General features: G+C 41.6%; 1 protein-coding gene across 1 annotated transcript; it reads left to right on the plus strand.

The window, feature by feature from the left end:
• Positions 1–9,655: 9,655 nt before the first annotated feature.
• LOC124164969 lies at positions 9,656–12,086 on the plus strand. The gene is made up of 4 exons (XM_046542207.1): positions 9,656–9,757; positions 9,844–10,008; positions 11,322–11,538; positions 11,671–12,086. Exons 1-4 carry the CDS (start codon positions 9,656–9,658, stop codon positions 12,084–12,086), a joined length of 900 nt encoding a protein of 299 aa, XP_046398163.1.
• The last annotated feature ends 12,230 nt before the right edge of the window (positions 12,087–24,316 follow it).

The raw sequence follows: 24,316 nt of genomic DNA on the forward strand, positions 1-24,316 counted from the left end.
GAAGAAAATGACTCTTTTTTACTCAATGAAAATTTTCTTCCCCCCACACTGACTTCTTTAATGCCATCTCCAGAATCATACTTGCAGGTCGTCTCACTCATTCCCTCAAGACAAGAGGAGCTAGAGTCGTACTCAGCTGGTATCCGTGAAATTTGCCCAAGAGGATTATTTATCATCCTTTGCATCCATCCCTTGCATCCTTACTATCATCATCCTTTTAAGGTTGAGAAGTAATTCTCAAAAGGAAAACTGCTAAATTTGTCCAAAGGGGCTTTGAAAAATTTCACATCATCCACAAGATGGAGAAGGCTGTGGAAATTGTTGACCATGGAGTCAGCACCATGTCGTTCATTCATGCCTATCACAAATGACTCTAACAGCTCTTTGGCATATCCACACAAAGGCAGAGCCATTCTGCTTGAGCAAAGAATCCTCAAACCCACATGGAGAAATAAAAAATGATCATAAAGATCTCTTTGAAGTATGTTCCTCAGGGCAACTGGTCCAGTGTAGAGCAAAAATGTTCTGAATTCTGTGGCAACATAATTTAATTTATATTCGTTTAATTATACACGTTTAATAGGTTATATAAGTCATACCATTTTTAGATTGTTGAATCTTTCAGAGAACAAAAGGACTTGAATGTGATCTTTCCTATTTAGATTATTAATGTGAAACATACTAGTCACTGTGAGCCATTGCATTTAAAGTCCCCATTGTGATTCAGTGATAGAATTTGAAAATGTTAATTTCGATAACCTGTTTCCAGTCAGTTGGTTCCTCTTTTCAGTTTTTATATTCCCTGCCTTTGAAAATTACCGTTCCGATGGCACGGACGTTGCCACAACTGGCAGGTACTTAATAGCTATTTTGTGCAAGGTAGGATAGAGTACTTTTAATTTATCCCATTCCTAGATTGGGTCAGTACTGAGTGAGTTCATTTGGAACTTCAGTGTTATCCATTATTGATGTATTGATTCTTGTGGCTACCAGTTGTTTGTGGTGGCTCCACAAGTCAAATTTTTCATTTCGTGAAACATTTATTTCTGAGTTCTCTGTGGCAGCGATTGAAATGGCTTCATCTTCATTGAGTTCTCTCATCGTGGATGCTATGTTTTTAATGGCATGAGAGCATAGAAGTGGGTCCTTGAAATGAAGTTTTTTGAAGCGAGGCTTTAGTAACCAACACAAATGAAAAAACGACTTCGTTTTCTTCCACTAATTTATTTTGACGGTACGACATGTTTCGACCTTGAGCGGTCATTTACGAGTACAAAATTTTGTCAAAAGTCGGGTAAATTTATACCAGGAAGGGACTTGAGAAGGTTGGAGGGGGGAAGGGGGAGGCTTTAGTAAGGTGGCGGTAGCTAAGATAGTTACCCCCTCGATCTTGCTGAATCTCTTATGGACTTCTGCCTGCAGTTTTCTCTTTAGCTTAATACTGATCTCAAAGGTGGGGTTTGCGGCATCATTATGGGACTCCCAGCAGTGAACAAGTGGAATGATTTTGCTGCATGTAATATATTTGGAGCCAGAAGTTTCGGTTGCGGTGGACTATTGGTCTCAGCAGTGCAATAATTTTTATCGCCTCTTGCAGCTGAGGAGATGTTAGCATAGGTGTTGCTGGGGGGAACTTGATCACCACATTATTAACATAGGCACTCAAGTTCACAAATTGGTCCAGCATATAAATTGTGTAGGCAACACATTGGTTCAAACATTTTCGTTTATTGACACAGACAAAGGTTCCTCGGCATAAAATAAGTCGTCAGGAAAGACATCCATACGTCTACGACCGGCTTGCTTGAGCCACCTCTGGATTCTGTCCTTCACCGTCTCCTCAGTTATTGCAGTATTTGCCCCTCTGATTTACCCATATCTAGTTAAAATTTGCGCAGCATATCCGCTCCTGCAACGCACTGCCTAAACCAGGTGACCAGAGACTTAATTTGAGTGATTATCTCCGGTACACCAACTGTTGACTCGATTGCCTTGCTTGGCACCAAATTCAATGCATGTGCAAAGCATGGCAAGTTTGTAAATGTGGCAGTTACACTTTTCACCATGTTTGCTGTATTGTCAGTCACAACAGCAGTAACATTTTCAGGTGCAATGTTCCATTCTTCACAAACACTCTAAAGTATTCTGGCTAAATACTCTGAAGAGTGACTTTCTCGCAATTTTACGACACCCACTGTTGCAGATGCTAGATCTTTATTTTTTAAGTAATGCACTGTCATTCCTAGGAAGCTTCTGGTGTTTTATGTCTCACACCATATATCTGTTGTGTTATATTTTTGTTGAAGCCAATGTATCTTTGTACATGTTTGCGATAAATTCATATTTTTTATCGATCATTAAGGTGACTTTTCTTCTACTTGGTATTGTATACAAAGGCACTGCTACTTTCATCAAGCATTTAAACCCTTCATCTTCCACATGAGAAAATGGCAGGTCTTTGCAGATCATATGCAAAATGGCATTCGTTATTGGGATTTAAAATGGTCACTGGCGGCAGCACTGCTTGGGTGTCATGGCGTCGAAAAGATGATAAAGGATAGTAAACAAGTCAGTGGCATTCTTTATAAGTTTAACCGTGCGAACGATTTCGTATCAATACAGAAAACCAAGCAGTGATTCTGTTGTTGTATTATTTATTTCTATTCTGATACTTTGCTTCGACCGTCACTTCCCATACAGCACGAACGGTCGCAAACTGGCATATAGGCCGTGATTTACACGTGTTTTATCTCGTGTAGAAACCGTTATTACCCGAGTAAAAATGTAATAAATCTCGTGTATAAGCTTCCCTCTATTTTATGTTAAAAATTGCGTAGTAAAGATCCATTTATAATGAGTCTTGAATCAAACGATTGAGTAGTGGTGCAAAATGACCTTGCCGTCGACGCACCCTTTATCTCAAATCTACTACTAATGGTCTTATGTCCGCCAAAAACCGGATAATACACGTGTATGCACAAGGAAACCAATTAGAGGACCGTTGTAGTTATTCCATTCTCCACCAGGGAAAAGCCTGATGCAAAAAGTAAAAGCATGTCGTAACGAATTCTCTATACCATTTCCACACCTTGAACCACCTTCATTCTCCCGACTTACTACTTGGGATAATTGTACTGCCATGTCTGCAAAGGAAGCAAAATATGAACAATGAAACAGTTTTAATCTTGATTAATTTCAAACTTGAAAGTTCAATTAAAATTACCGTCTTCACTTGAATCATCCGGTATTGCGGGAAGCAATAGTCTCGCTTGAGTGACCACATCATCTTCGAAGTCCCGAACTTTCCTCTTCCTCATCCGCTCTCCCTTTCCATACTTCATTTCTGTCCTTTTTCCAATGAATTCGTCCACATCTGTAACTTCAGATATGCCCTGCAGTACCTCCCTGGCAAAATCGTAGTCACCTAAATAGTGGAAAAGAAACATCCAAGGTTTAATCATAATTTTGTACTACACGAAAGTTTCACATAAAAAAGGAGAATGGCACGAAATGATATTAAAATACGAGGGCCGTTTTTTTTCAACCTCCGATAGGCTATAAATAAAAGACAATTTCATCTAAAACAAAAATTTTATTACCAAAAGATTGGTACACTTATGGTTATTTTTCGACATAATCGCCGAAGAGATTGAGACATTTGTCATATCTGTGGACAAGCTTTTCAATACCCTCTTCAAAGAAAGTTGCCGCCAATGAATTCATGTAGTCCTTGACGTTGGTTTTAAGGTCCTCATTGGTTTGAAAGCGCTTCCCACCAAGCCACGTCTTCAGTTCAGGAAAAAGATGAAATTCACTGGGTGCTAAGTCAGGACTGTATGGCGGATGATCGAAAATGTCCCATTCAAATTGTTCGAGAACCCGTTGAGTTGCTCCAGCAGTGTGTGGACGGACATTGTCATGGATCAGAACAACTCCAGCGGTCAGCATTTCTCTTCGTTTGTTCTGAATGGCTCTACGCAAACGTCGTAAAGTTTCACAATAAACAGCTGCAGTGATTGTGGTTCCGGGCTCCATAAACTCCACAAGCAACACACCTTGTTGGTCCCAAAACACAGTAGCCATAGTCTTTCTGTTGTTGAAGGTTTGTTTGAATTTCTTTGGTTTGATTGGTGAATTTGAATGCATCCATTGTTGTGATTGTCGTTTTGTTTCCGGTGTGTCGTATTGAATCCAGGTTTCATCCCGTCACGATTAATTTCAAAAAGTTGCCTCCTTCATCATGATAACGCTCAAGAAACTCCAAAGCTGACGCCATTCGTCCAGTTTTGTGGCCGTCTGTCAACATTTTTGGGACCCAACGTGCACAAAGTTTTTTGTAGCCTAACTGCTCAGTAACAATAGAGTACAAAACAGACTTTGAAACTTCTGGAAATTCCGTAGACAAAGCAGTAATGGTGAATCTGCGGTTTTCTTTAACCCTACTGTCAACTCGTTTAACCAGGTCATCTTAAATGACCGATTTGCGTCCTTGGCCCCCTTCATCATGCACATCATTACGGCCACCTTTAAACTTTCGACACCATTCACGCACAACACCATCACTCATGAAGTTTTCCCCATAAACACGACTCATTCTCCGATGGATTTCTGCAGCACTATGGCCTTCAGCCTGTAAAAAACGAATCACACTTCGCAATTCACACTTGGCGGGAGCATCAATAATGGCGGACATGTTTACGTGGCTGTAGCAAAATGCCGACTGACGCCTGAATGTCAACAATGGCGGAGTGTGTAGTATGAGAGCTGCGCAGTCGCCTACAGTGCATGCCCGCTTCCTGCTGCCCGCATAGCGTCTGCACAGAGCGATCGGAGGTTGAAAAAAACGGCCCTCGTAGATGTCACCTACAAAGAGTCTACAGATGCATGAGTCACACGCCAAACTTCTCAGTCTTTTTGAGGCTGGGTCATTTTTTTTAACCACGGTGCTAACTTGCTGGCAGAACTTGGGAGGCCAGTAACAAAAAAATTTACCCTCGTTGTTAAACAGCCATTTTTCAGGCAAAACAGTCGTCGCCTTTGTTCTCGGGTGGTCATTGCACTTTACCTTGCATGCGCCACTTCCAACCATGCTCCCGAAGTCCACTATCTTCCAGGCCATTCTGTAACAAGATAGCATATTAGTCATCCCTTAGATTCCCAATGTCAACAGTTAATTATTACTGTACGACATAATCAACTTACTGCAATACTACGGAATTGGTTATTTCTGAAACGTAGAACTCCTGTTCTCCATCTTTAGTCCTTAGAGGAAGGATGATTCCCTTGCCTCTAATGGCAGTCAAAGGCCACATGTTTGGACGAGCTAAATCCGATGCAATGTATATGCCAACATTGCTTGATTTTGAGTGGGATTAATAAAAGTTGCTGACATTTCTGAATTTCTATCCATAGATATGGATCACACTTTCCCTTGTTGCAATGTAATTGACAATTACAATAGAGCCATCCTGAAGGATGGCACTATTATTCGGCGCCTTTGACCCGATACAAACTTCATTCACGACACACTTGAAGTATGCTGGCAAAGTCATTCCCACAGGAACCTTTGAGCATTTCTTAATATCGTATATTTGGGGTAAGTAGTTGATTTGGGAGGAACAAGGGCCAATTCAGACTTCCTCTAAACTAGTTGCTGTAGAGGCTTCTCACATTTCCTCACTAACTTCTTCAGCGACTGGAACCTGTTTTCAAATTTAATTGCATTGACCTTCTCCAAACAACCAAATTTATCCACATCACTGTGCAAATGGATAAGGGCATGTACATTATGAGGGACACTTTTCTTTCCATATGGTTTGGCAGAATTTTCAACGAAATAAGCCATTAAGTTTCTAGCTCTCTTCCTTCGCTGGCAATATGTGTCACTCACATAACATCTCATTGCATAATAGAAGCAGAGAAAATGGACAAAAACATCTGTAGCGACAATTTTGTGAAAGACATAGGGCCCAGTATAAAGCATTATTTGCCTGAGCTCTGTAGCCTTCCATCTACTGACTTCCCTCAGTGTTCTTGGCATCCTCAGAAATTCAGAAGAAATACTACTTCCCAATGATTCCAGCGATTGGCACATTTTCTCTATGGAAGCTCTAGGTAATCTTGCCAAGAGAGACCCCATCATGAAATATGTCAGAATTTTTCTCATGATACCTAGGCAAGTGAGGTGAATGTAATCATATGGAAAATGCTTTATCATGTCCGTGCCTGGAATTTCTTCAAGTGGAGAGCTCCCTTTATGATGCCCTGCTTGAGTCCTCATACGGAAGCTCTCATTAGTCCTCAGTGTTGCATCAAAATCATTGAAAACTACATGAGAAGTTTCAAACTTCCCCTTAGTGGTACATCTTCGGCAACTGTAATACCCCGAATGGCTTGCAGTTAGGGTAGCAAAGGAAAATGCAGGAGTATCTAAAATTTAGGCACTTATGTCTATTGAGAACCTTCTACCATTATAACTTACTCCTGAAGGTATGATTTTGGTGAGCTCTTCTTTGAACTCCCTAAAATATTCCGAGGCTGAATTAGGTTTACTAGTTCCATGATATAGTCCAACCAGAAAAGGTGGTATACTTGGAAAGTCTTCAAACGATAAAGCAATGGGCCACAACTGACTATTGGTACTCTTTGTTACCGGTACTCCATCAATGCAACAATGGAGCTTCAATATCGCCAACTCCTTAAGTTGAGGATACCTCTCAAGGTGACTCAACAGCTTTGATTCTACTCCAAAGTGATAATATTCACCTCCAGCAACCCTTTGAGTAGGCGTCTCTCTAGGAGTGTTCAAAAGAGTCCTGGCATCTGAAGGCCATCCATTAAAGCAGCTGTGTACCCTTAAGTTTTTAAGTACCTCTGTTGCTTTGGTTTGGGTCACTCCAGAAGCACCCCATTGCCTCGGCTTGTCAAGAACATCTACTGGATCCAATACTGTTTCACTGTCTGACTGGCTCACTCTCCGACTCTGATGGCATTTCATCAGAGGCCAGAAAACTGAAACATCACTATCAGATAGTTCACAAACATCAGCCACCTCATGCTGAGATTCACTGCCATCCAATGAACCTTCATTCACCTCACACCTCTCCTGAAGTTCCTGCTCCACTAAGCACAAATTATCTGAACCCAGAAATTCATTTGATATTTGGTTTGCCCTTCTACGTTTGTGACGATCACGGCGGTACATGAATTCCTTGCGATTTGGCATTGTTGAAGGAACCACAGTAAGAAAGGGGTGAAGTAGCGCCTGGAAATTTATATAAAAATCATTTAAAACTAATAAGCGTTCAGTAGAAGATAAACAGTGAAATTGTATCATTAGAAAACTTTTTTAGAAAAGAAAAGTCTTTTAGAAGAATTGAAAAAACTAGAATGCTACATGAACGCTGAATGAATGAATGGGCTAGAATGCTCCATGAACGCTGAATGAATGAATGGACTAGAATGCAAGATTGCAGAAATAACCCCATCTAATTTTGTTCAAGTATTCATGCAATGCCAGATTAAGGAAAAATACGGTTCTAACCGCAATGCACACTCACATGTGCAACTGCCAACAACAATGAAAAACTGCCTGCAAGATAGCACATTCTTATTTCGTTCTTGGTTACATGCTATTGCAAGCTAATTTGAGAAACTGATGCAGTTCTACCTATTTGCCACACGAGCTTAACATTGACTTGACATACTTCACACATTACAAACTGAACAGAATTAGTTCACCCAGTTAAGTCACCTTGCAACGCTTTGTGTCATTCAATAGGACAACATACAACATGTAACAGACACTATACTTGTGACAGAAACGGAATTATTTTCTCAGTGAAGATACTCTTTGAGTTACTTTGAAAGTAATAACCTATACTTACAAGTTTGAAATATAGATCGCAGCTCATGACAGAAAATTTCATGACAAAGCTACATCCTGGAGAAAATATTGCTATGCTGCAGATTATATGACTATGAAGGAAACTATGTTATACTTTTCTATTGCTGCCTTTCTTGATGTGATCCTAAATCGATAGTGTAAACATTCAATTTCATATTCGAAAAACTAAACAGAAATCCGACTAGTTTCAGAATAACATAAACAGAAAAATGCTACACACGATATGGAAAGAGAAAATTGAGATATCATCGAATGAAATACTCATATAATACGATGTAATGTATAGAAAATAGCATTAGGCATGCGAAACGACATTTAAATCAACTATTAGCTAATAGACCATTTACGCCGTAATAAACAATTTTGCTACCATTTTCAATATCTATAGGGATATTCTGGCAAATCAACACATGAGCATAACCTATATATAAGCATATCATGAAGTCGTATTCAAAATATATACATGCTGCCAACCTGTTCAATCAACTACTGCGCTGTTATCATCACATAATCATTAAATTTCCTAGATAGTACACAGACTGATATAGTTCAATTCAACTTGAATTTATGGAATGGGTCATCTCCATCAACACTAGCTTGGTATATTTTCAGGTAAAATAAACATATTACAGTTCCGGTTGCAACCCCTCTGTCCTATTCAATAAATCAATCTCCATTAATTCCGTAACCCAAAATATCTGAAAATGGTGTAATTTTTCCACAATTATTGCCATATCCGAGACGATTTAGAACATTCAAATCAGAGTTCAACTTCAAAAGCAAGTCTGTGCGGCTATATTTACTAATTATTAAATCAGATAATGTAGCTCTAAAGTGAGCTCCGTGACGGCACTTTACGCTAAAGCGACACTTCTGCCATTTTGTCATTCTGAAGTGGCGTCCATGAAACTGAGAAAGCAGACTTTATCCCACTTAAAGCACACTTCAGCCTGAGTACCGTGTAGGAATTCGACCGTTTACTTTTACACCAATTCAACATCATAATCTCCAAACCTTCAACTTTACATAGACTCTGAAAACTTTACGGTAAATCAGATTTATCATGAAATGTATTTTCATCAGTAAGTTTCCTACAGAATATTATTGCCCCAACTACTATTCCTACCTTCCGGCCAAAAAATTACTGCCGGATTGGACTAGATGCGGAGAAAATGTGAACATACCATTTCGTTAACAACCCAGATGGCACAGAACCCGCCGTATCCAATTCGTATGTATATAGTATCCATTGACTACGGGGATACTGTGCCGCTCCGTCGCTTTTCGTCAATGGATAATAACCATTCACGGCCTGTTGACGAAGCGCGTACGAAGCATGTCAATGTCCGCTACGAAGCGCGTACGAAAGGATACGAAGCGCGCTGGAACACAGCACTCATGCTAATCTCAATCGATTTGGTCGAAAATTAGCTATATCGTAAAGCGAGGATTACACACACGAGTTAACTCGTAGTTGATCGATTTATATTGAATCAAATGTGAGTTTCTGTGTGTTGTGTCTACACGTGTAGCGCTGTCGATTGCACGTTATCGCAAGTGAAGTCTTGTCGTTGGCGGTATTTTTATAACAAGCATATAACCTATTATTGGTTTTTGGCGATGTCTATTAACCGAAGGAGAGTCGCGCTGGGACTTGTTTTGTTGAGCAGCCTGAAGGATGTTCAGGAGAGGAAGAGGAGGAAGCGCTGGTGAGTGAAAACTCATCTCGCGAGAAGGTGTGAGCTGGGAATGGAGGACAATTTGCTGGCTGATCTTCTTACTAGTGACGGAGAAGACTACCGGAATTTCCTTCGGATGAGCCACGAAAAATTCCTATTTCTGCACGCGAAAGTAAGCATCAGAATTAGGTGTTCCTAAAGAAATTGATTAACTTTTTCATTTGCTTATGATTTTGGATTTCTGTTTTCCCTTTATAGATTGCTCATAAAATTCAAAGGTCGGACACATCTATGCGGCAAGCCATATCGTCGAAGGTGAGACTGGCTATATGCCTGCGGTTCCTCGCCACTGGCGATTCTTTTCGGTCCTTGGAATTTTTGAGCAGGGTTTCACGCTCTACTATAGCGTGCCTGGTGCCGGAGGTTTGTGCCGAGATTTACTCTGCTGTACGGGAGGAATTTAAGGTGAAGGATTTTATTTTTGTACCTGCATACGCATGGTAAAATAGTAAGTGATAACAGCAAAGTTTTTTCATGTGATGGGAGCGATGAGGAGATGAAAGGAATAATGAATAATGGTAATTATAAATTATATGAAGGTGTATTACGTTTTACAATGAAGTTTCTACCGATTTCTGTGGAGCAATAATTCTCACTTCTCATTCACTGATTGCTGTGGGAATTCAGCAGGTTCCTTGTGGAGGAAAATCAATCTTCCTTTCATTCGCTTGTTTCATGTCTTCAGTATTCGGCGAGGAGTTTACAATAAATTGCTGCGAGAAAGAGGATTCAATTTTTACTCGATACAGTAATATGCATAGCTATGAAACCAATGGAGTCCACTAATCCAAGATATTTCTATTTGTGTAGCAGAGTGATTTGATTTACTCTATCAAACGCTTTAGAAATGTCAGTATAGAGGACGTAAATTTGACAACCATCCTCAAAAACCGGTAGGTTGGATACAGTTAACATACCCTGTCTGAATCCATGTTACTTAGGTGCTAATACACTCCTCAGTAGAGGTTCAACCTTGTCAACAGCTATGCTTTTCATGATTTTGGCTATTACTGACTGAATTGTGATGGGACAATAGTTAGTTATATTACATTTGTTGTTAGCCGTATGAATGGGAATTAAATAGCTAATTTTCAGAGGGTCAGGAAAAGGAACCACTGCGGAAGGATAAATTGAAGAGCATAAAGAGGTGTGAAAGAGCAGAATAACATGATTTAAGAATAGAAGGGCGAATACCATTAGGCTCACAACTCTTGTTGGTGTCTAAGCATCTAAATTGCTGATAATTTCCTTAGCAGTGACCGAGACAATAAAAGTTGATATCTACAGGAAACTTGCAGGATGGAAGAACATTAGGTTTGTCATTGGAGAAGTTTCCAGAAAAATGAGAGGCAAAAAGGTCAGCTATAGAATTGTGATGGCTTGCTTGTCATCATAATCAATTACATTTGAGAAAGGTTTAAATATATTCTTTATAACAATGCCAGAGAAAGCCACCTAAATGTTAGTATTCAAAATTTTCATCCAAAGGGGCACTCATACATTACAAGAGAGTAAGGGCCTCTGTTTTTGGCCAAAGAATTGATGATATATCCACCCACTTCTAACCAATGCAACATACCTGTTCCTTTCTGTCAGTCAATCAAATTAAAAATGGAATCAGTACATATTTAAAAGACTTTCATGACTCACTGCTCATTTATTATTTCCCATTTCAGATTCCTGACAGCCACAATTCATGGAGGGAGTTGGCCGAGAATTTCAACACCATTTGGCAGTTCCCCCTTGCAGTCGGTGCAGTAGATGGAAAGCATGTACTCATCAAGGCCCCTCAGGGAGAGGGGTCACGGCTTTTTAATTATAAGGGGACCTATAGTGTGGTCCTTCTAGCATTGGTGGATGCCTCTCACCGCTTTATTTATATAGATGTTGGGTGTAATGGGCGAATGTGAGATGGGGGGGTGTACCAAAATTCGACCTTATACCCATTACTTAACGGTGGACAATCACTACCTCCACCAGAGAAGTTACCACATTGGGATTTCTCCTTCCCATATTTTATTTTAGGGGATGATGCCTTCCAGCTTAATACCACCCTAATGAAGCCATTCCCCAGAACCTGCGCTGTGTCCACCAGGCATAAAGTTTTCAATTATCGCCTGTCTCGGGCAAGAAGGGTGGTGGAAAATGCCTTTGGCATCCTGGCCAATAGGTTCAGGATATACCTGAGGCCAATAGAGGTGTGTTTACCCACCATTGACAAACTGATTTTGTGTTCTTGTGCCCTGCATAATTATTTTCTGGCAGACTCACCTCCTAATTCTTTGAATGTGGGAGACAGTGAGGTTGCAGCCTTGCCATCAGTTCAGGAGAGGCAGGGAGCAAATTACTCCAGTACACATGCACGTTTAGTTAGGGAGAACCTGGCAGATTATTTCATGTCAGAGGGAGAGGTGGATTTCCAATGGAACTGTGTTGTTTAGAGGTTGTAGGTGTAGGTAGAATTGTATGTCATATGTTGTATTTATTTCCTGTCCTTTGTTGTATGTATGATATATATGAATGTGTAAGAAATAAAAGTGCAGTGTAATAAAAGTGAACAATTTGTAATTAGAATGGAAGCAATTGTTTTCAATTGGCAACATTTTCTATTATTATTATTATTTTTCAACTTTCCATACTTATGTGCGTTTACCATATTCCTTTCACTCAACAGCAGCACCAAGGAATTTTCTGCAGCTCCTCTCAATCCTTCTCTCCTGCTGTATGAGGCTGGTTCCGTCTGGGTAGCTCATGACAAACTTATTTTACCAGCAAAAGGTTAAGGGTGCTTTACACGGTGCATGTACTTGCGCAGGTTAGAACTGCATTAATTTTCAATATGACGTAAAATTTCAATAATGCGAGGTCGGAATTAGAACGGGTTATTTTGCCACCTCGCATGCATGCGTTCTAGCAATTCACCTCTTTACACGACGCAATTTTGACTGCGACGTTGTACATACCTCTTATTGCACAATTACGTGCCCCTTGTAAAGCAGCTTTACTTGATATTAATAACTACTTGGTTACAACAAAAATTTGTTTCACATTAAATGTGGGTCCACCGTGAACTGGTTCGCAAGCTCCCTCATGTAAAATCCTCAATAGGTAAGTTAAGTCATCTTACAAATTTATTAACACAGTTACCTCTCCCCATCTATGGATACCACATAGCAAACTAGAAAGACTAGTAACCAGTTCTCACAAAATGAAATATGGGTGATAAATGAATGAGCTTTCTGGAGTTCCCACTTATGCCTACTACTATACTACCTTTACAAGAAGCCCTCTGTCATTACTTTGAACAGATAAGTATTACAGAAACATGGCATTAATGATTTCTGCTTTCTTGAACTACGATCAGGGATCTTTTGACCCCAACCATCGCACTCTTATCTTCTCAGCAGTCTCAAATGTTAGTACCAAAGAAGTTAGACACAATTATAATACAACAGCTAAGACCAAACATTGAAGGGATGCTCACAGAAATGAAGATATATGACAAACCACTCAAACATCTTATTTAACCCTAGCTGTACAGGTAGCGGGCATACACTTGTGGGAAGAGATTACTTCTATCGAGAGTTCTGGTCTGAAATGAACCCACCTGTGGAAGCCTTCACAAGGAAAAGTCCCTATTATTAATAGGAAGAGATGTAGACATGGTGTAAACAAACGAAATGCATAAGGAGTTGATGCTTGAGAGTAAAAATAGCTTCATAGAAATTTGAATAGGTATCAATATCATGGCAATAGAAACTGCAAATCATAGTTTCTAAGATTTAGAAGAACTTACCACACTAGATAGCACCGGATGAGATTAATTTAAATTGAAATTAAAACAACAGTCAGTTAAACAATTTAACTGATTTTAATTGCCACAGTAATATTTTTCAAGTATATGTTACATCAGATACAAGTTACAGCAAACAAAGCTACTTCAAGAACAGGATAGCATCCATTTATTGGCAAACTGTCTATCAGCCATGTTCTATTGATGAGAGTTATAAAAACTTGCATGACCATATGTTGCACTGGTTTAATATTGCCTTCCCCCAAGTCATTATCAAGAGTAAACACAAACATGAAAAGAAACCATGGTTCACAGATGAAATTAAGCAAATGTCCTCCCACCTTAAAATCATTGAAGCTGCCAGTAGAAGCTCAGATTCAGTTGAAGTCACCGAGGAATACATACGGTTCAAAAATTTTTACAAGAAGTGTCTCTTGGAGGCAAAGTATAATGAGAATAAAATCATCTCTTCCTATAAAAAATCCAAAACCTCCTGGGAAATTATCAACACTTCAGTCAGGAAATCCTCCAGGCATATACTGCCAGATGTTAAAAAATTAGATGATAAAACAGAAGTTAGCTATGGTGACTTGAGTAACCTATTCAACAAACTGTTCACTCTGGAACCCTCTTCAATAACTCACAGCGAAGCCTCATAAGTTACCACCACAACCTCTTCAGTTTCTTTTTTGCCCAGCCTTGTACTGTACACGAGTTAAAACAAATTGTATTGAAACTAGGCAAAAAACATAGTACTGGTCCCTATGGTTTTCCAGGCTTCATAATTCTTAAGTGTGTTCATGTAAATGAAGGAACCATTGCTATACCTGATTAACGAATCATTAACTCAAGGTGTTTTTCCTTCAGCATTGTACATTATAATAATAATAATCCAAAATAGTGTCCATATACAAAAATAAAGGAAGTCCAAATGACCTTAAACAAAGTTAAAAATGACTATATAGCAAAATGCAACAATGAAATGATAGTGCAGGGTAACTCCACAAAATCTTTTGGCATTCATATCACTGCCAATCTCTCTTGGGAAAATCACATTGATTCCCTCACGAATACACTCAGCTCGGTGTGTTACCTTGTGAGAACCCTACGCAGTTCTGTAAGTCTGGCTGTCCTATTAATGTTATATTATGGTTGGTTCTTTTCACACATGACATTTAATATAAAACTTTGGGGCTCTTCAACCCACGCATCAAAGATTTTCAAAATTCAAAAAAGGCTGCTTCGGATTATCTTAAAAAACTGTATTGTTCCTCATCCAGACCTATCTTTACAAAACTAAACATACTTCCATTTCCTTGTGTGTACATCATGTATTCTGTTATACATGTGCGACAAAATCTCTCCAACTTCATGATAAATTCTGACTTTCACGGGTACGAGACTCGAAATTCCAAGCATCTACATCAAGGTAGTGTCAGGACCAGAGCATCTAGCCATGGCCCAAAGGAAATGGACATCAAACTATACAACAAATTGCCCACTAAAATATAAAACTCTCCAACGGTGTGTGCATTAAAAAAAAGGTTCGAAATTTCCCTCAGGCGAATTTAGTTTACTCAATAAATGAATATTTATTCAAATAATTAACATTACTGTAACTATGTACCAACAGTGAGGCTTTCTAAATCACTCTATGGCTTTATTAATGTATTTTCTCTATACCTTGACGTGTCATTATCACGTGACGTGACACTGTATTTTCTTGAACATGGTCTTTGGATAAATAAACAATAATAATAATGATGATAAAAGGATGATCATCAATTCAATGAAAGTTAAGGAGGCGGCTAAGGGAAGACTTTGTGTTACGATTAGGCAAAGAGGGGTTAGAATTAATTGGGTTCATGGAGACAACATGGACAGTAGGTTTTTGTGCCGACCTTTCGTGCGCTATCATGGGAGAATGTGAATGAGAGGGGGTGGCTGGTGGGGAAGGTTTGGGAGGAACATGAGGAGGAGGCGGCTGATTGGCAGGTAAAAGGGTATTGGAAGAGGGAAGACTTGCATCAGCATTAAGGTTGGGTGAGTCCACAGATGACCGCATCTCTACATGCCTTATTGTGTAGCCAGATATCACGGTCTGGAGGTCCAGCATTGCCTTCGCCCTGTCCATTGTTGGCAACAGTCTCAGCTGAGCCGCCAGACTCATTGCGAAGCTTTCACTGTCATCCATGGGCTGGACAAGGCGATCGACCGCTTCCTTAATATATGCGTTGGAGTCATTTTTCGGGCCCTTCCTCCTTCCTCTTTCTGCGGTGTCGCACTCGATGGTCTCCCATTCTTCTAATCCATCAGCACTAATCTCCTGTAAGACAAAGAAATGCAAAGTTCTCATTAAGTATGTCTTAACAAGCTGATGTCAAAAAGAAGGCAGTAAACAAATGAAAAACCCCGCACGGGGGGAAGAGAGTAATCTCTTCCTTTGGGGAGCCGCGCCCCCACGGACCCGAGCCCACCGGGGAGACAACCTCGTCAAAAAACCCTTCGCACGCTAGGATAGCGTCCAGACAGCATGTGACTCTGCTGTGCTGAGTAGCCGATACATCTGGCGTCCAGATTCACCCACGTGTTTGCCGTGCGTGGAGACCCGTACAAGGGGGAGAAGGGGATCCTGGTGGGTGAGTTCTCCGGCTCCCAGCTGGGCGTCGGAAACCCGGTATGGGCCGGAGTTCAATACCCCACTTCGGCCCTGGATTCCCCGAAAAACGGGCGGCCGAGAAGAGCCCAGCTCGGTCAATCGGCTCCTGGCGGCTGGGGAGCTTGGCGGCTCCTTCCGAGCGTACGCCAGGACGGGTTAGTGCTGGAGATATGGGGGTCTCCGTAGGGCGGCCGAAGGTGCGTGGGTTCGGAGGGCCCCCGCGCTGGAGGTTCTAACCCAAAAGAGACCCCCTATCAAAGGTTCCTATATCCCTTGGGTAGCCCTGGCGACCACACCGGATCTCGGTGTGGCGTCCCGAATGTGTGGCTCCGTGGTGGGTGGGGAGCCCAGGGGATGAATTATGTTCTTACTTTCATGGAGACGATTACTCTTCCTCCACCAAAAAGATCCCGCCCGGACACGGGCGGAGGAGAAAAGTCTTTTGAAAGCTCGAAGCGTTTTTTGTCTATGAAATGCGCCAAAGAAGGTGACACTCTGAAAAAGGTGTCTCCCTTTTTCATAAAAAAAGCTATGCAATCGATAATTACTGGAGAGCCAAATTCGGTGAAAAAACTAAGAGATGGTACCCTACTAATAGAGACTGCGAACAACATCCAAGCTGAAAAATTGCTTAAAACTGAAAAATTACACGACATCCCAGTTAAAGTCGAGATCCACCGCACTCTAAATACCTCTAAGGGAGTAATAAGTCACTACGACCTTCTTTACGTGGAACCAGAAGAGATCAAGAGAGAGATGGCCCCCCAGGGCGTCATCGACTGCCGCAGACTGACTACGAAGCGAAACGGTGAAGTGATAAATACCACGTCAGTAATTCTCACGTTCGCTCTAGACAAACTGCCCGTTAAAGTCTTCTTAGGATACGAATCTGTAACTGTGCGACCATTCTTCCCTCAACCGATGCGCTGCTTCCAATGCCAAAAATTCGGCCACATCGCACCGCGATGTGAGGGCAAGGCCACCTGCCCGCGCTGCGGCAAGGACAAGCACGATGGGGACAAATGTGCGGAAGCGGCCTGCTGCGTGAATTGCGAGGGTACCCACGCGGCTTACTCTCGCGATTGCCCGAAAATGAAAGAGGAACGGAAGATTATGGAAATAAAAACTATGGAAAAAATATCTTACCTGGAGGCAAGGAAAAAGTTCAAAGCCCTTAGTGCCCCCTCTTTCTCGCGTTCCTTTGCCGCAATCGCCTCTGCTCCAGTTAAGAAGTGCACCATTTCTACACAGACGGAACCTGAAAAGCAGATAGATTTATTAAAAAAAACAAATGCGAGTAACAATAGCAATACTAAAAAAAACACCCCTAACTCCTCCGTAGTGTCTCCCAAAAATACAACAAAGAAAACCACCAGAAAACCTGACCAGCGAGAGAAAACTCCCTCTCCTGGTCCCTCCGGCAAAGGTATGGAACCGATGCAGGAGGACATAGACGAAGATCTCTGTATTTCGGACACAGAGATCGAAAAAGTCAGGAATAAGGGAAGGAAAAGTCGCTTAAAGCGATGATTCCACAGACTTCCGGGCTAATGCTGCTCCAAGTTTCAATATTGACATCCTTTTTTTTTCTGTTTTTATTTATCTTTTACCCTTTTTAAACCCTTTTTATGAATTTTATATTACAATGGAATTGTAATGGATTTTATCGGCATAAGGAGGAGCTGGCTGTTTTAATAAATGATTTTAACCCTTTCTGTATATGTTTGCAGGAAACGCGTTTTAAAGATACAGACAAGGGATATTTAAAACATTTTAACACTTTTAGACTGGACGATACTAGTGGCCAACGAGCCCATGGTGGAGTTTCGGTTTTTGTCCGGGAGGCTCTTTACACCTCCCGAATAAATCTTAACACACCGTTCCAAGCGGTAGCGGTGACGGTGCACGCTCCCGAGGCGATAACGGTGTGCAACGTTTACCTGCCGGAGGGTGCACCCGTCACCCGTTTTAATCTAGAATCCCTTGTTCACCAGCTACCTCAGCCTTTTATTTTACTCGGAGATTTTAATGCTCACGATCGCGTATGGGGAAGCACCCCGGAACAGTGCAACCGCAGGGGACGTATTTTATCAAGTTTTATTAGTGATTTTAACCTTTTTTTACTCAATAACGGCGAGAAAACCCGTTTTAACTCTTATAGCGGCGATTCTTCCTCCATTGACTTGAGTATTTTATCGACTAGTTTGGTCAATAAACTCAAACTCTCTGTGCATAAGGATCTTAGTGGGAGCGATCACTTTCCCCTTTTAATCAAAAGGGAGCAAAATATAAACCCCGATTTTATTAGACCAGGCTGTTGGATTGTCCGGAAAGCTGATTGGCATCTTTTTAACTCAAATTTTAACTACGTGTGGGATAAAAACAACGACTGTGTAACAAACGTAAATCTTTTGACATCCAGCATCATTCAAGCCGCCGAAATTAGCATACCACGATCTCGAAGCATCCTTCCAAGAAATGCGGTGCCATGGTGGAATGAAACCTGCGCAGAAGCCATTAAAAAACGTAAGAAAGCTCTCCGAATTTTCAACAAGTATCCTACAGCAAATAATCTCTCCGCTTTTCGGCGACTAAGAGCGAAAGCGCGTCAGGTAATAAAGGACGCAAAGAGGATTTCTTGGATGAATTTTGTCTCCGGTGTCAACCACAGGACTCCACTTGCACAGGTATGGCGTAAGGTGAGGAGCATATCGGGTAGCAGCCAGCATCTAGGTATATCCTTCCTAGAAGTCGAAGGAAAGGTTATCACTTCTCCAGCTGCGATAGGGAACGTATTCGCCCAATTACTCGCCAAAGTGAGCAGCGACGAATGCTATGACCCTTCTTTTGCGATCCTCAAGAAAAGGCTCGAGAACGTCCCTATATCCTTTATGGAGCCTAAAACAACGGCAGACTACAATATGCCATTTACCATTTGGGAGCTGAAATCTGCCATTCATGACTCCCACGACACGTCCCCAGGACCCGACGAGATCCACAATGCCTTCCTCCGAAATCTATCGGAATCGGCGTTGCTGGAAATCCTTGAAACTTTTAATCAGCTCTGGGCCAATGGGGATTTTCCTCCGTCCTGGCGGGAGTCCGTCATTGTCCCCATCCCAAAACATGGAAAAGACCGAGCTGACCCGAATTCTTACCGGCCGATTTCTCTCACCAGCTGCCTGTGCAAGTTAATGGAGCGAATGGTAAATCGACGTCTCATTTGGTGGCTGGAGCGTCGAAAACTCCTCTCTAGGATACAATGCGGATTCAGACGGAACCGTTCCACAATGGACCACTTGGTCAGAATTGAAAATTTCATCCAAGAAGCCTTCCTTCTCCGCCAACACGTAGTCGGTGTATTTTTCGACTTAGAGAAGGCTTACGACCGGGTCTGGCGACGTAAGATTCTACGCGTATTACGCGAGTGGGGTTTTAGAGGCTGTTTGCCCATTTTTATACAAAATTTTTTAACCAACCGTGTTTTTAAAGTAAGGACGGGACAGTTGTTGTCAAATTTTTACCCTCTTGACAACGGAGTTCCCCAAGGCTCGGTTCTGAGCGTGACGTTGTTCGCTATTGCGATCAACGACATAGCTCACTGCATCAAGGAGCCAGTGTTAGGGTCACTGTTTGTGGATGATCTCGCGATTTTCTGCAGATCATCTAGGGTCGTGAATGCACCGCGTATGGCGCAACTCACCATCAATAAACTTCACAAATGGACCCAAAATAACGGCTTCCTTTTCTCTTTGGAGAAAACAAAGTGCGTTCACTTTTCTCGCACTCGGGGCGTCCATGTAAATCCCACGTTACACCTAGGTGGTAGAAACCTCCCATTTGTGGAATCAGTCCGTTTTCTGGGGATGACCCTCGACCACAAACTCAACTGGAAGGAGCACATTAATTCTGTCAAGGTAAACTGTTTGAAGTCTTTAAACATTTTAAAGTTTTTAAGCCACGCATCTTGGGGAGCAGACCGCACCACCTTAATTTTACTTTACCGCACACTGGTGCGGTCGAAATTAGACTACGGCTCATTCGTGTATGCGTCCGCACGCGAGACGTATTTGAAAGCACTTAATTCAGTGCACAACGCAGGTCTGCGACTATGCACTGGGGCGTTTAGGACCAGCCCGATTCCCAGTATATATACCGACGCAGGCGAGCCTCCTCTATGCTACCGAAGGACCTGGCTTCTTTGTAGCTACGTTTCCAAAATTTTAGCAATGACGAGTCACCCATGTTATAGTTTACTTTTTAAACCCCGTTTTATTAATGTTTTTAACCGAAGGACTAAAGCAACCAGACCAGTAAGCGTTCGTTTTAACGATTTTATTCGCGGATGCGAATTCACGCTACCTGAAGTGTATCCTGTTTCATTCTCGGAACACCCCCCTTGGATTACTCCCACTCCGGTGGTGAATATTCTTTCACGATCTCGACCGAAGTCTTCCACAACTCCCTCGGAGTACCAGCGTTTGTTTGCCATGTTCCGATGGAATCACCCCAACCTTACCCCCGTTTACACTGACGGTTCGAAAGATAACTCTGCTTGTGCATGTGCAGTGGTCTCCCCTATCCACGGGAACATCAGAGCAAAGCTTCACCCGATGTGCAGTGTGTACACGGCGGAGCTTTATGCCATAAGGACAGCTCTAGAAGCCCTAGATGACCACGGCGGCTCCTTTGTGATATGCACTGACTCCAGGAGCTCGCTACAAGCCATCTCTGGCTTCTCACCCGTGCACCCGATCGTGCAAGAAATACACTCTCTCCTGCTGACCCTTTCGAGAAAGGGTTTGAATATCCATTTTCTGTGGGTACCGGGACATGAGGGGATAGCCGGGAATGAGATAGCAGACGCTATGGCCAAGGAAGCTCTGAATAACGAAGTTCTAGTCTCAACGCTGGTTCCCCACGAGGACTTACGAGCATCTCTAAGAAACGTGGTATTTGGAAAATGGAGGGAGTCATGGAGGATTCTAAATAATAACAAGCTCCGTGGCATCAAGGACACGGTAGCAGCGTGGCCCTCCTCAGCTCGTAGTAATCGGAGAGAGGAAGTAGTACTTACACGATTGAGGATAGGGCACAGCCCCCTGACCCATGCGTATCTCTTTACTGAAGAGAAGGAACCTCCCCAATGTGGGGATTGTAAATGTCCATTAAGTATTAGACACATCATGCTAGATTGTGTTAAGTACCGCGAAGCGCGAAGGCGAAATAATCTAGGGGGAGACCTAAAAACCCTTTTAGGAGACCACCCTACCAACTTAATCTGTACATTTCGGTTTCTCAGAGAAATAAACATTTTTAATAAAGTCTAATTATGTACACTTTCAACGAAGACATCAGATGCATTAGATTACTTTATACATAACAATTGTAATTAAATAGCACAGTAGTGGTGCAAAATGACCTTGCCGTCGACGCACCCTAAATCCAAACACTACTACTACTACTACAAATGAAAAATATTCCTTAAAATGAAACCCTTTAGGGTACATACCCACAGTAACTATTGATGCAATATTTTAATCTACCAAGATTTGACATAAATGAATCTACGCCTTCGTTAACCAAGCTCTGAACATGCAATCCTATAATTAATTGAACTAACAATGATATGCACGACATAAATAAACTAAACAGTTCATTTTCAGAAAACAACATCTTCCTGGTAAACTTTGAGAAATACCACAACATGAGACAATTCAATTTATCATGTACACTGCACACTGATTGACTTTGAGAACCAAGGCAGAAAATGTGAAGGCAGCGTGAACGGTATAAATGTACATGAATGTCGAGGACCATAAACCTACTACAGACATTACTGTAAGATGGAGGAAAGCGAATTAAAAGCAAGGAGAATGTATAATGGCCTCGGGTGGGGGATGGTATGAGAAATTTAAAAATAGACCTATCGAAACAAGTAACTCAAGAACACTGGGACAAGGGAGGGAATGCAAACACAAAGAGACTGACGACTGAGACATGGCCCGGAAGTCTTGTGGGCATTTGTTCTTGAGCATGAATCTACAAACATACAAGAGCGTTTCTACGCGTCACTGACTGACCGTCACACCCGGTCTTTGTTCATATATTTCCCCTTTGACTTAATACAAATAAATTTGGGATATTTCTGGAGGATTCTGCCAAAAGTAGGTTAGTGAAAGCATACATTGGCTTTGGTACCACCCTCTAACCCCAGTAGAACCGGAGATTTTAAACTTCAAAGTCGCCGTCACTGACTGACAAAAATAAAACTCCGTTTTGTGACATTGTCACATTTCTTAGGATCGCTCTGAAATTATTCAAGATAAAGAAAATCCACGAAATACGTAAAATAGTTCTAGGTACTGCCCGAACGTGTGAGTAATATTGACTTTGCATTAGCAATGGTTTCCTCACTTTGGTCATAAAAACGGAGTGTCACTGACCGACAGGAATTGTCACTGACTGACACATGTGATTTAATGCTTGAAAACTTTTATTTTCAATGGAATAATCATTACAAAGTACATATATTTTTTGGAAAAAAATTAATATAAAAGGGATATAAACACATATTATCCATTTTTTCCAGTAAGTTTTTCGATTTTTAGATTCTCATTTAAAACGGTGAGTACGCCTGGCACTGTTATCTAATATCAAAGGAGACACCTTGATAACGTTTACAGCAACAACCTCCACATGATGAATAAAGAGAGTGTTCCTTATGGTTTTAATATCATGCCACTGATGGTCCAGCATTATTTTGGTGGCAGAAATTTCGTGCACAGGGATCTCTGCAAATTTTATTTTGTTGCTGGTTTTACTGCACACTTGCACAAAATTAGCGGCATTCATTGCAATAGAACCCGACTTAGAAGCTACCCAGGCCATTTTTTTGGCTTTGCCCCCAACTGCGTCAACAGCACCTTTGCCATGATATGATTAAAAAAAATTCCATTCAATGGAAATTCCGAATATTTTGGACAAATATGTAATGTTACACAGAGTATATTTATTTTTAAACTGGCTAGAAGAGCCATCCCAGTAAATTATCAACTCCTCCATGTCAGGTTTAACCACCATTGCCTCTCTTAGTAGAAATTTTAATGCACAGTGAACATGGTACTTGTCCTGATCCGTGTTATCACATGCCATAGCATAAGATTTTATTTCAAGGGGTCCGTTTGGATCCGTTTTGTACCATAATACAGCTGTGAATATGGACACCTTTTTATGACCCCAGTGCGCACTCTGAATCTCATTCTGATGCTGACACTCATACTTGTTCGCAAAGTCAACCTGAGCTACTACCTGTTTGGCCGCAATGTTCTCCTTTGCACGTTTAAAAGACTCAGTCTGCTGACGCTTCACATATGTATGGCTCAAGAAAAACGGTAAACTTTCAGTCAGCATTTGAAAACACTCAAGGACTGTTCCTTTTTTAGCATTCAAATTTACCCATTTGTTTTCACTAGCCTCCCACCGGTTCCATCCGCAGGTATCATTTGCCACGTAGTCGGGCATTTCAATAAAAGCGAGCCCTGGACAATGCTCACATCCTGACTGCATGCATTCACTAGATGTCTGGTCACAAACGACCTGGCTAATGAACTGTCTACACTCTGTATGAATTAGCAAGCATTTCTGGTGTAATGCAAGTAACAAGAAACGAATATTTTCATGAACAATGCATGTGCATACATAATGGGGAGTGTCCTTTCTTAGCAAGACATGCGGTGGCCGCAGCCTGGCAAACATTGCAAATCCTATGGGAAGCTGGGCGTTTTCCTCGTGAAATATTGCGTGAGGCTCTTTCAATGACATCACGAGATACCGAATAGGTACATGTATTGCGACCCCATCTACCTGTACTTTCCGACAGTCTCTCTTCCCTGGACACTGGAATGATATAGTGTCACTATTATAAAATTCGTCGGCAGCTCTCCGAACCACTGTGGATACTCTGGCTGCCCGACGAACCGGCTGGATGGGGGCAGGGGCGTTCTTGACCACGAGACCATTAATCCGAGCGATCTCAACGATGAGCTCCTTCCTCTTACGAGGCGACGCTGGCAGCGCATTCAAAACACGCTTGATGCTCTTTCCCCGGTGCTGACGGCTTGCAAAGGTGCTCGCAGCAGTTCCAGATCCTGCCTTAACCTATGGAGACAAGCAGTTAATACTAAAGTAAACATGTACACTATCATTTATATTATTTA

This window comes from Ischnura elegans, chromosome 9, assembly GCF_921293095.1.
Source record: "Ischnura elegans chromosome 9, ioIscEleg1.1, whole genome shotgun sequence".
In the NCBI taxonomy this organism is placed as follows: domain Eukaryota; kingdom Metazoa; phylum Arthropoda; class Insecta; order Odonata; family Coenagrionidae; genus Ischnura; species Ischnura elegans.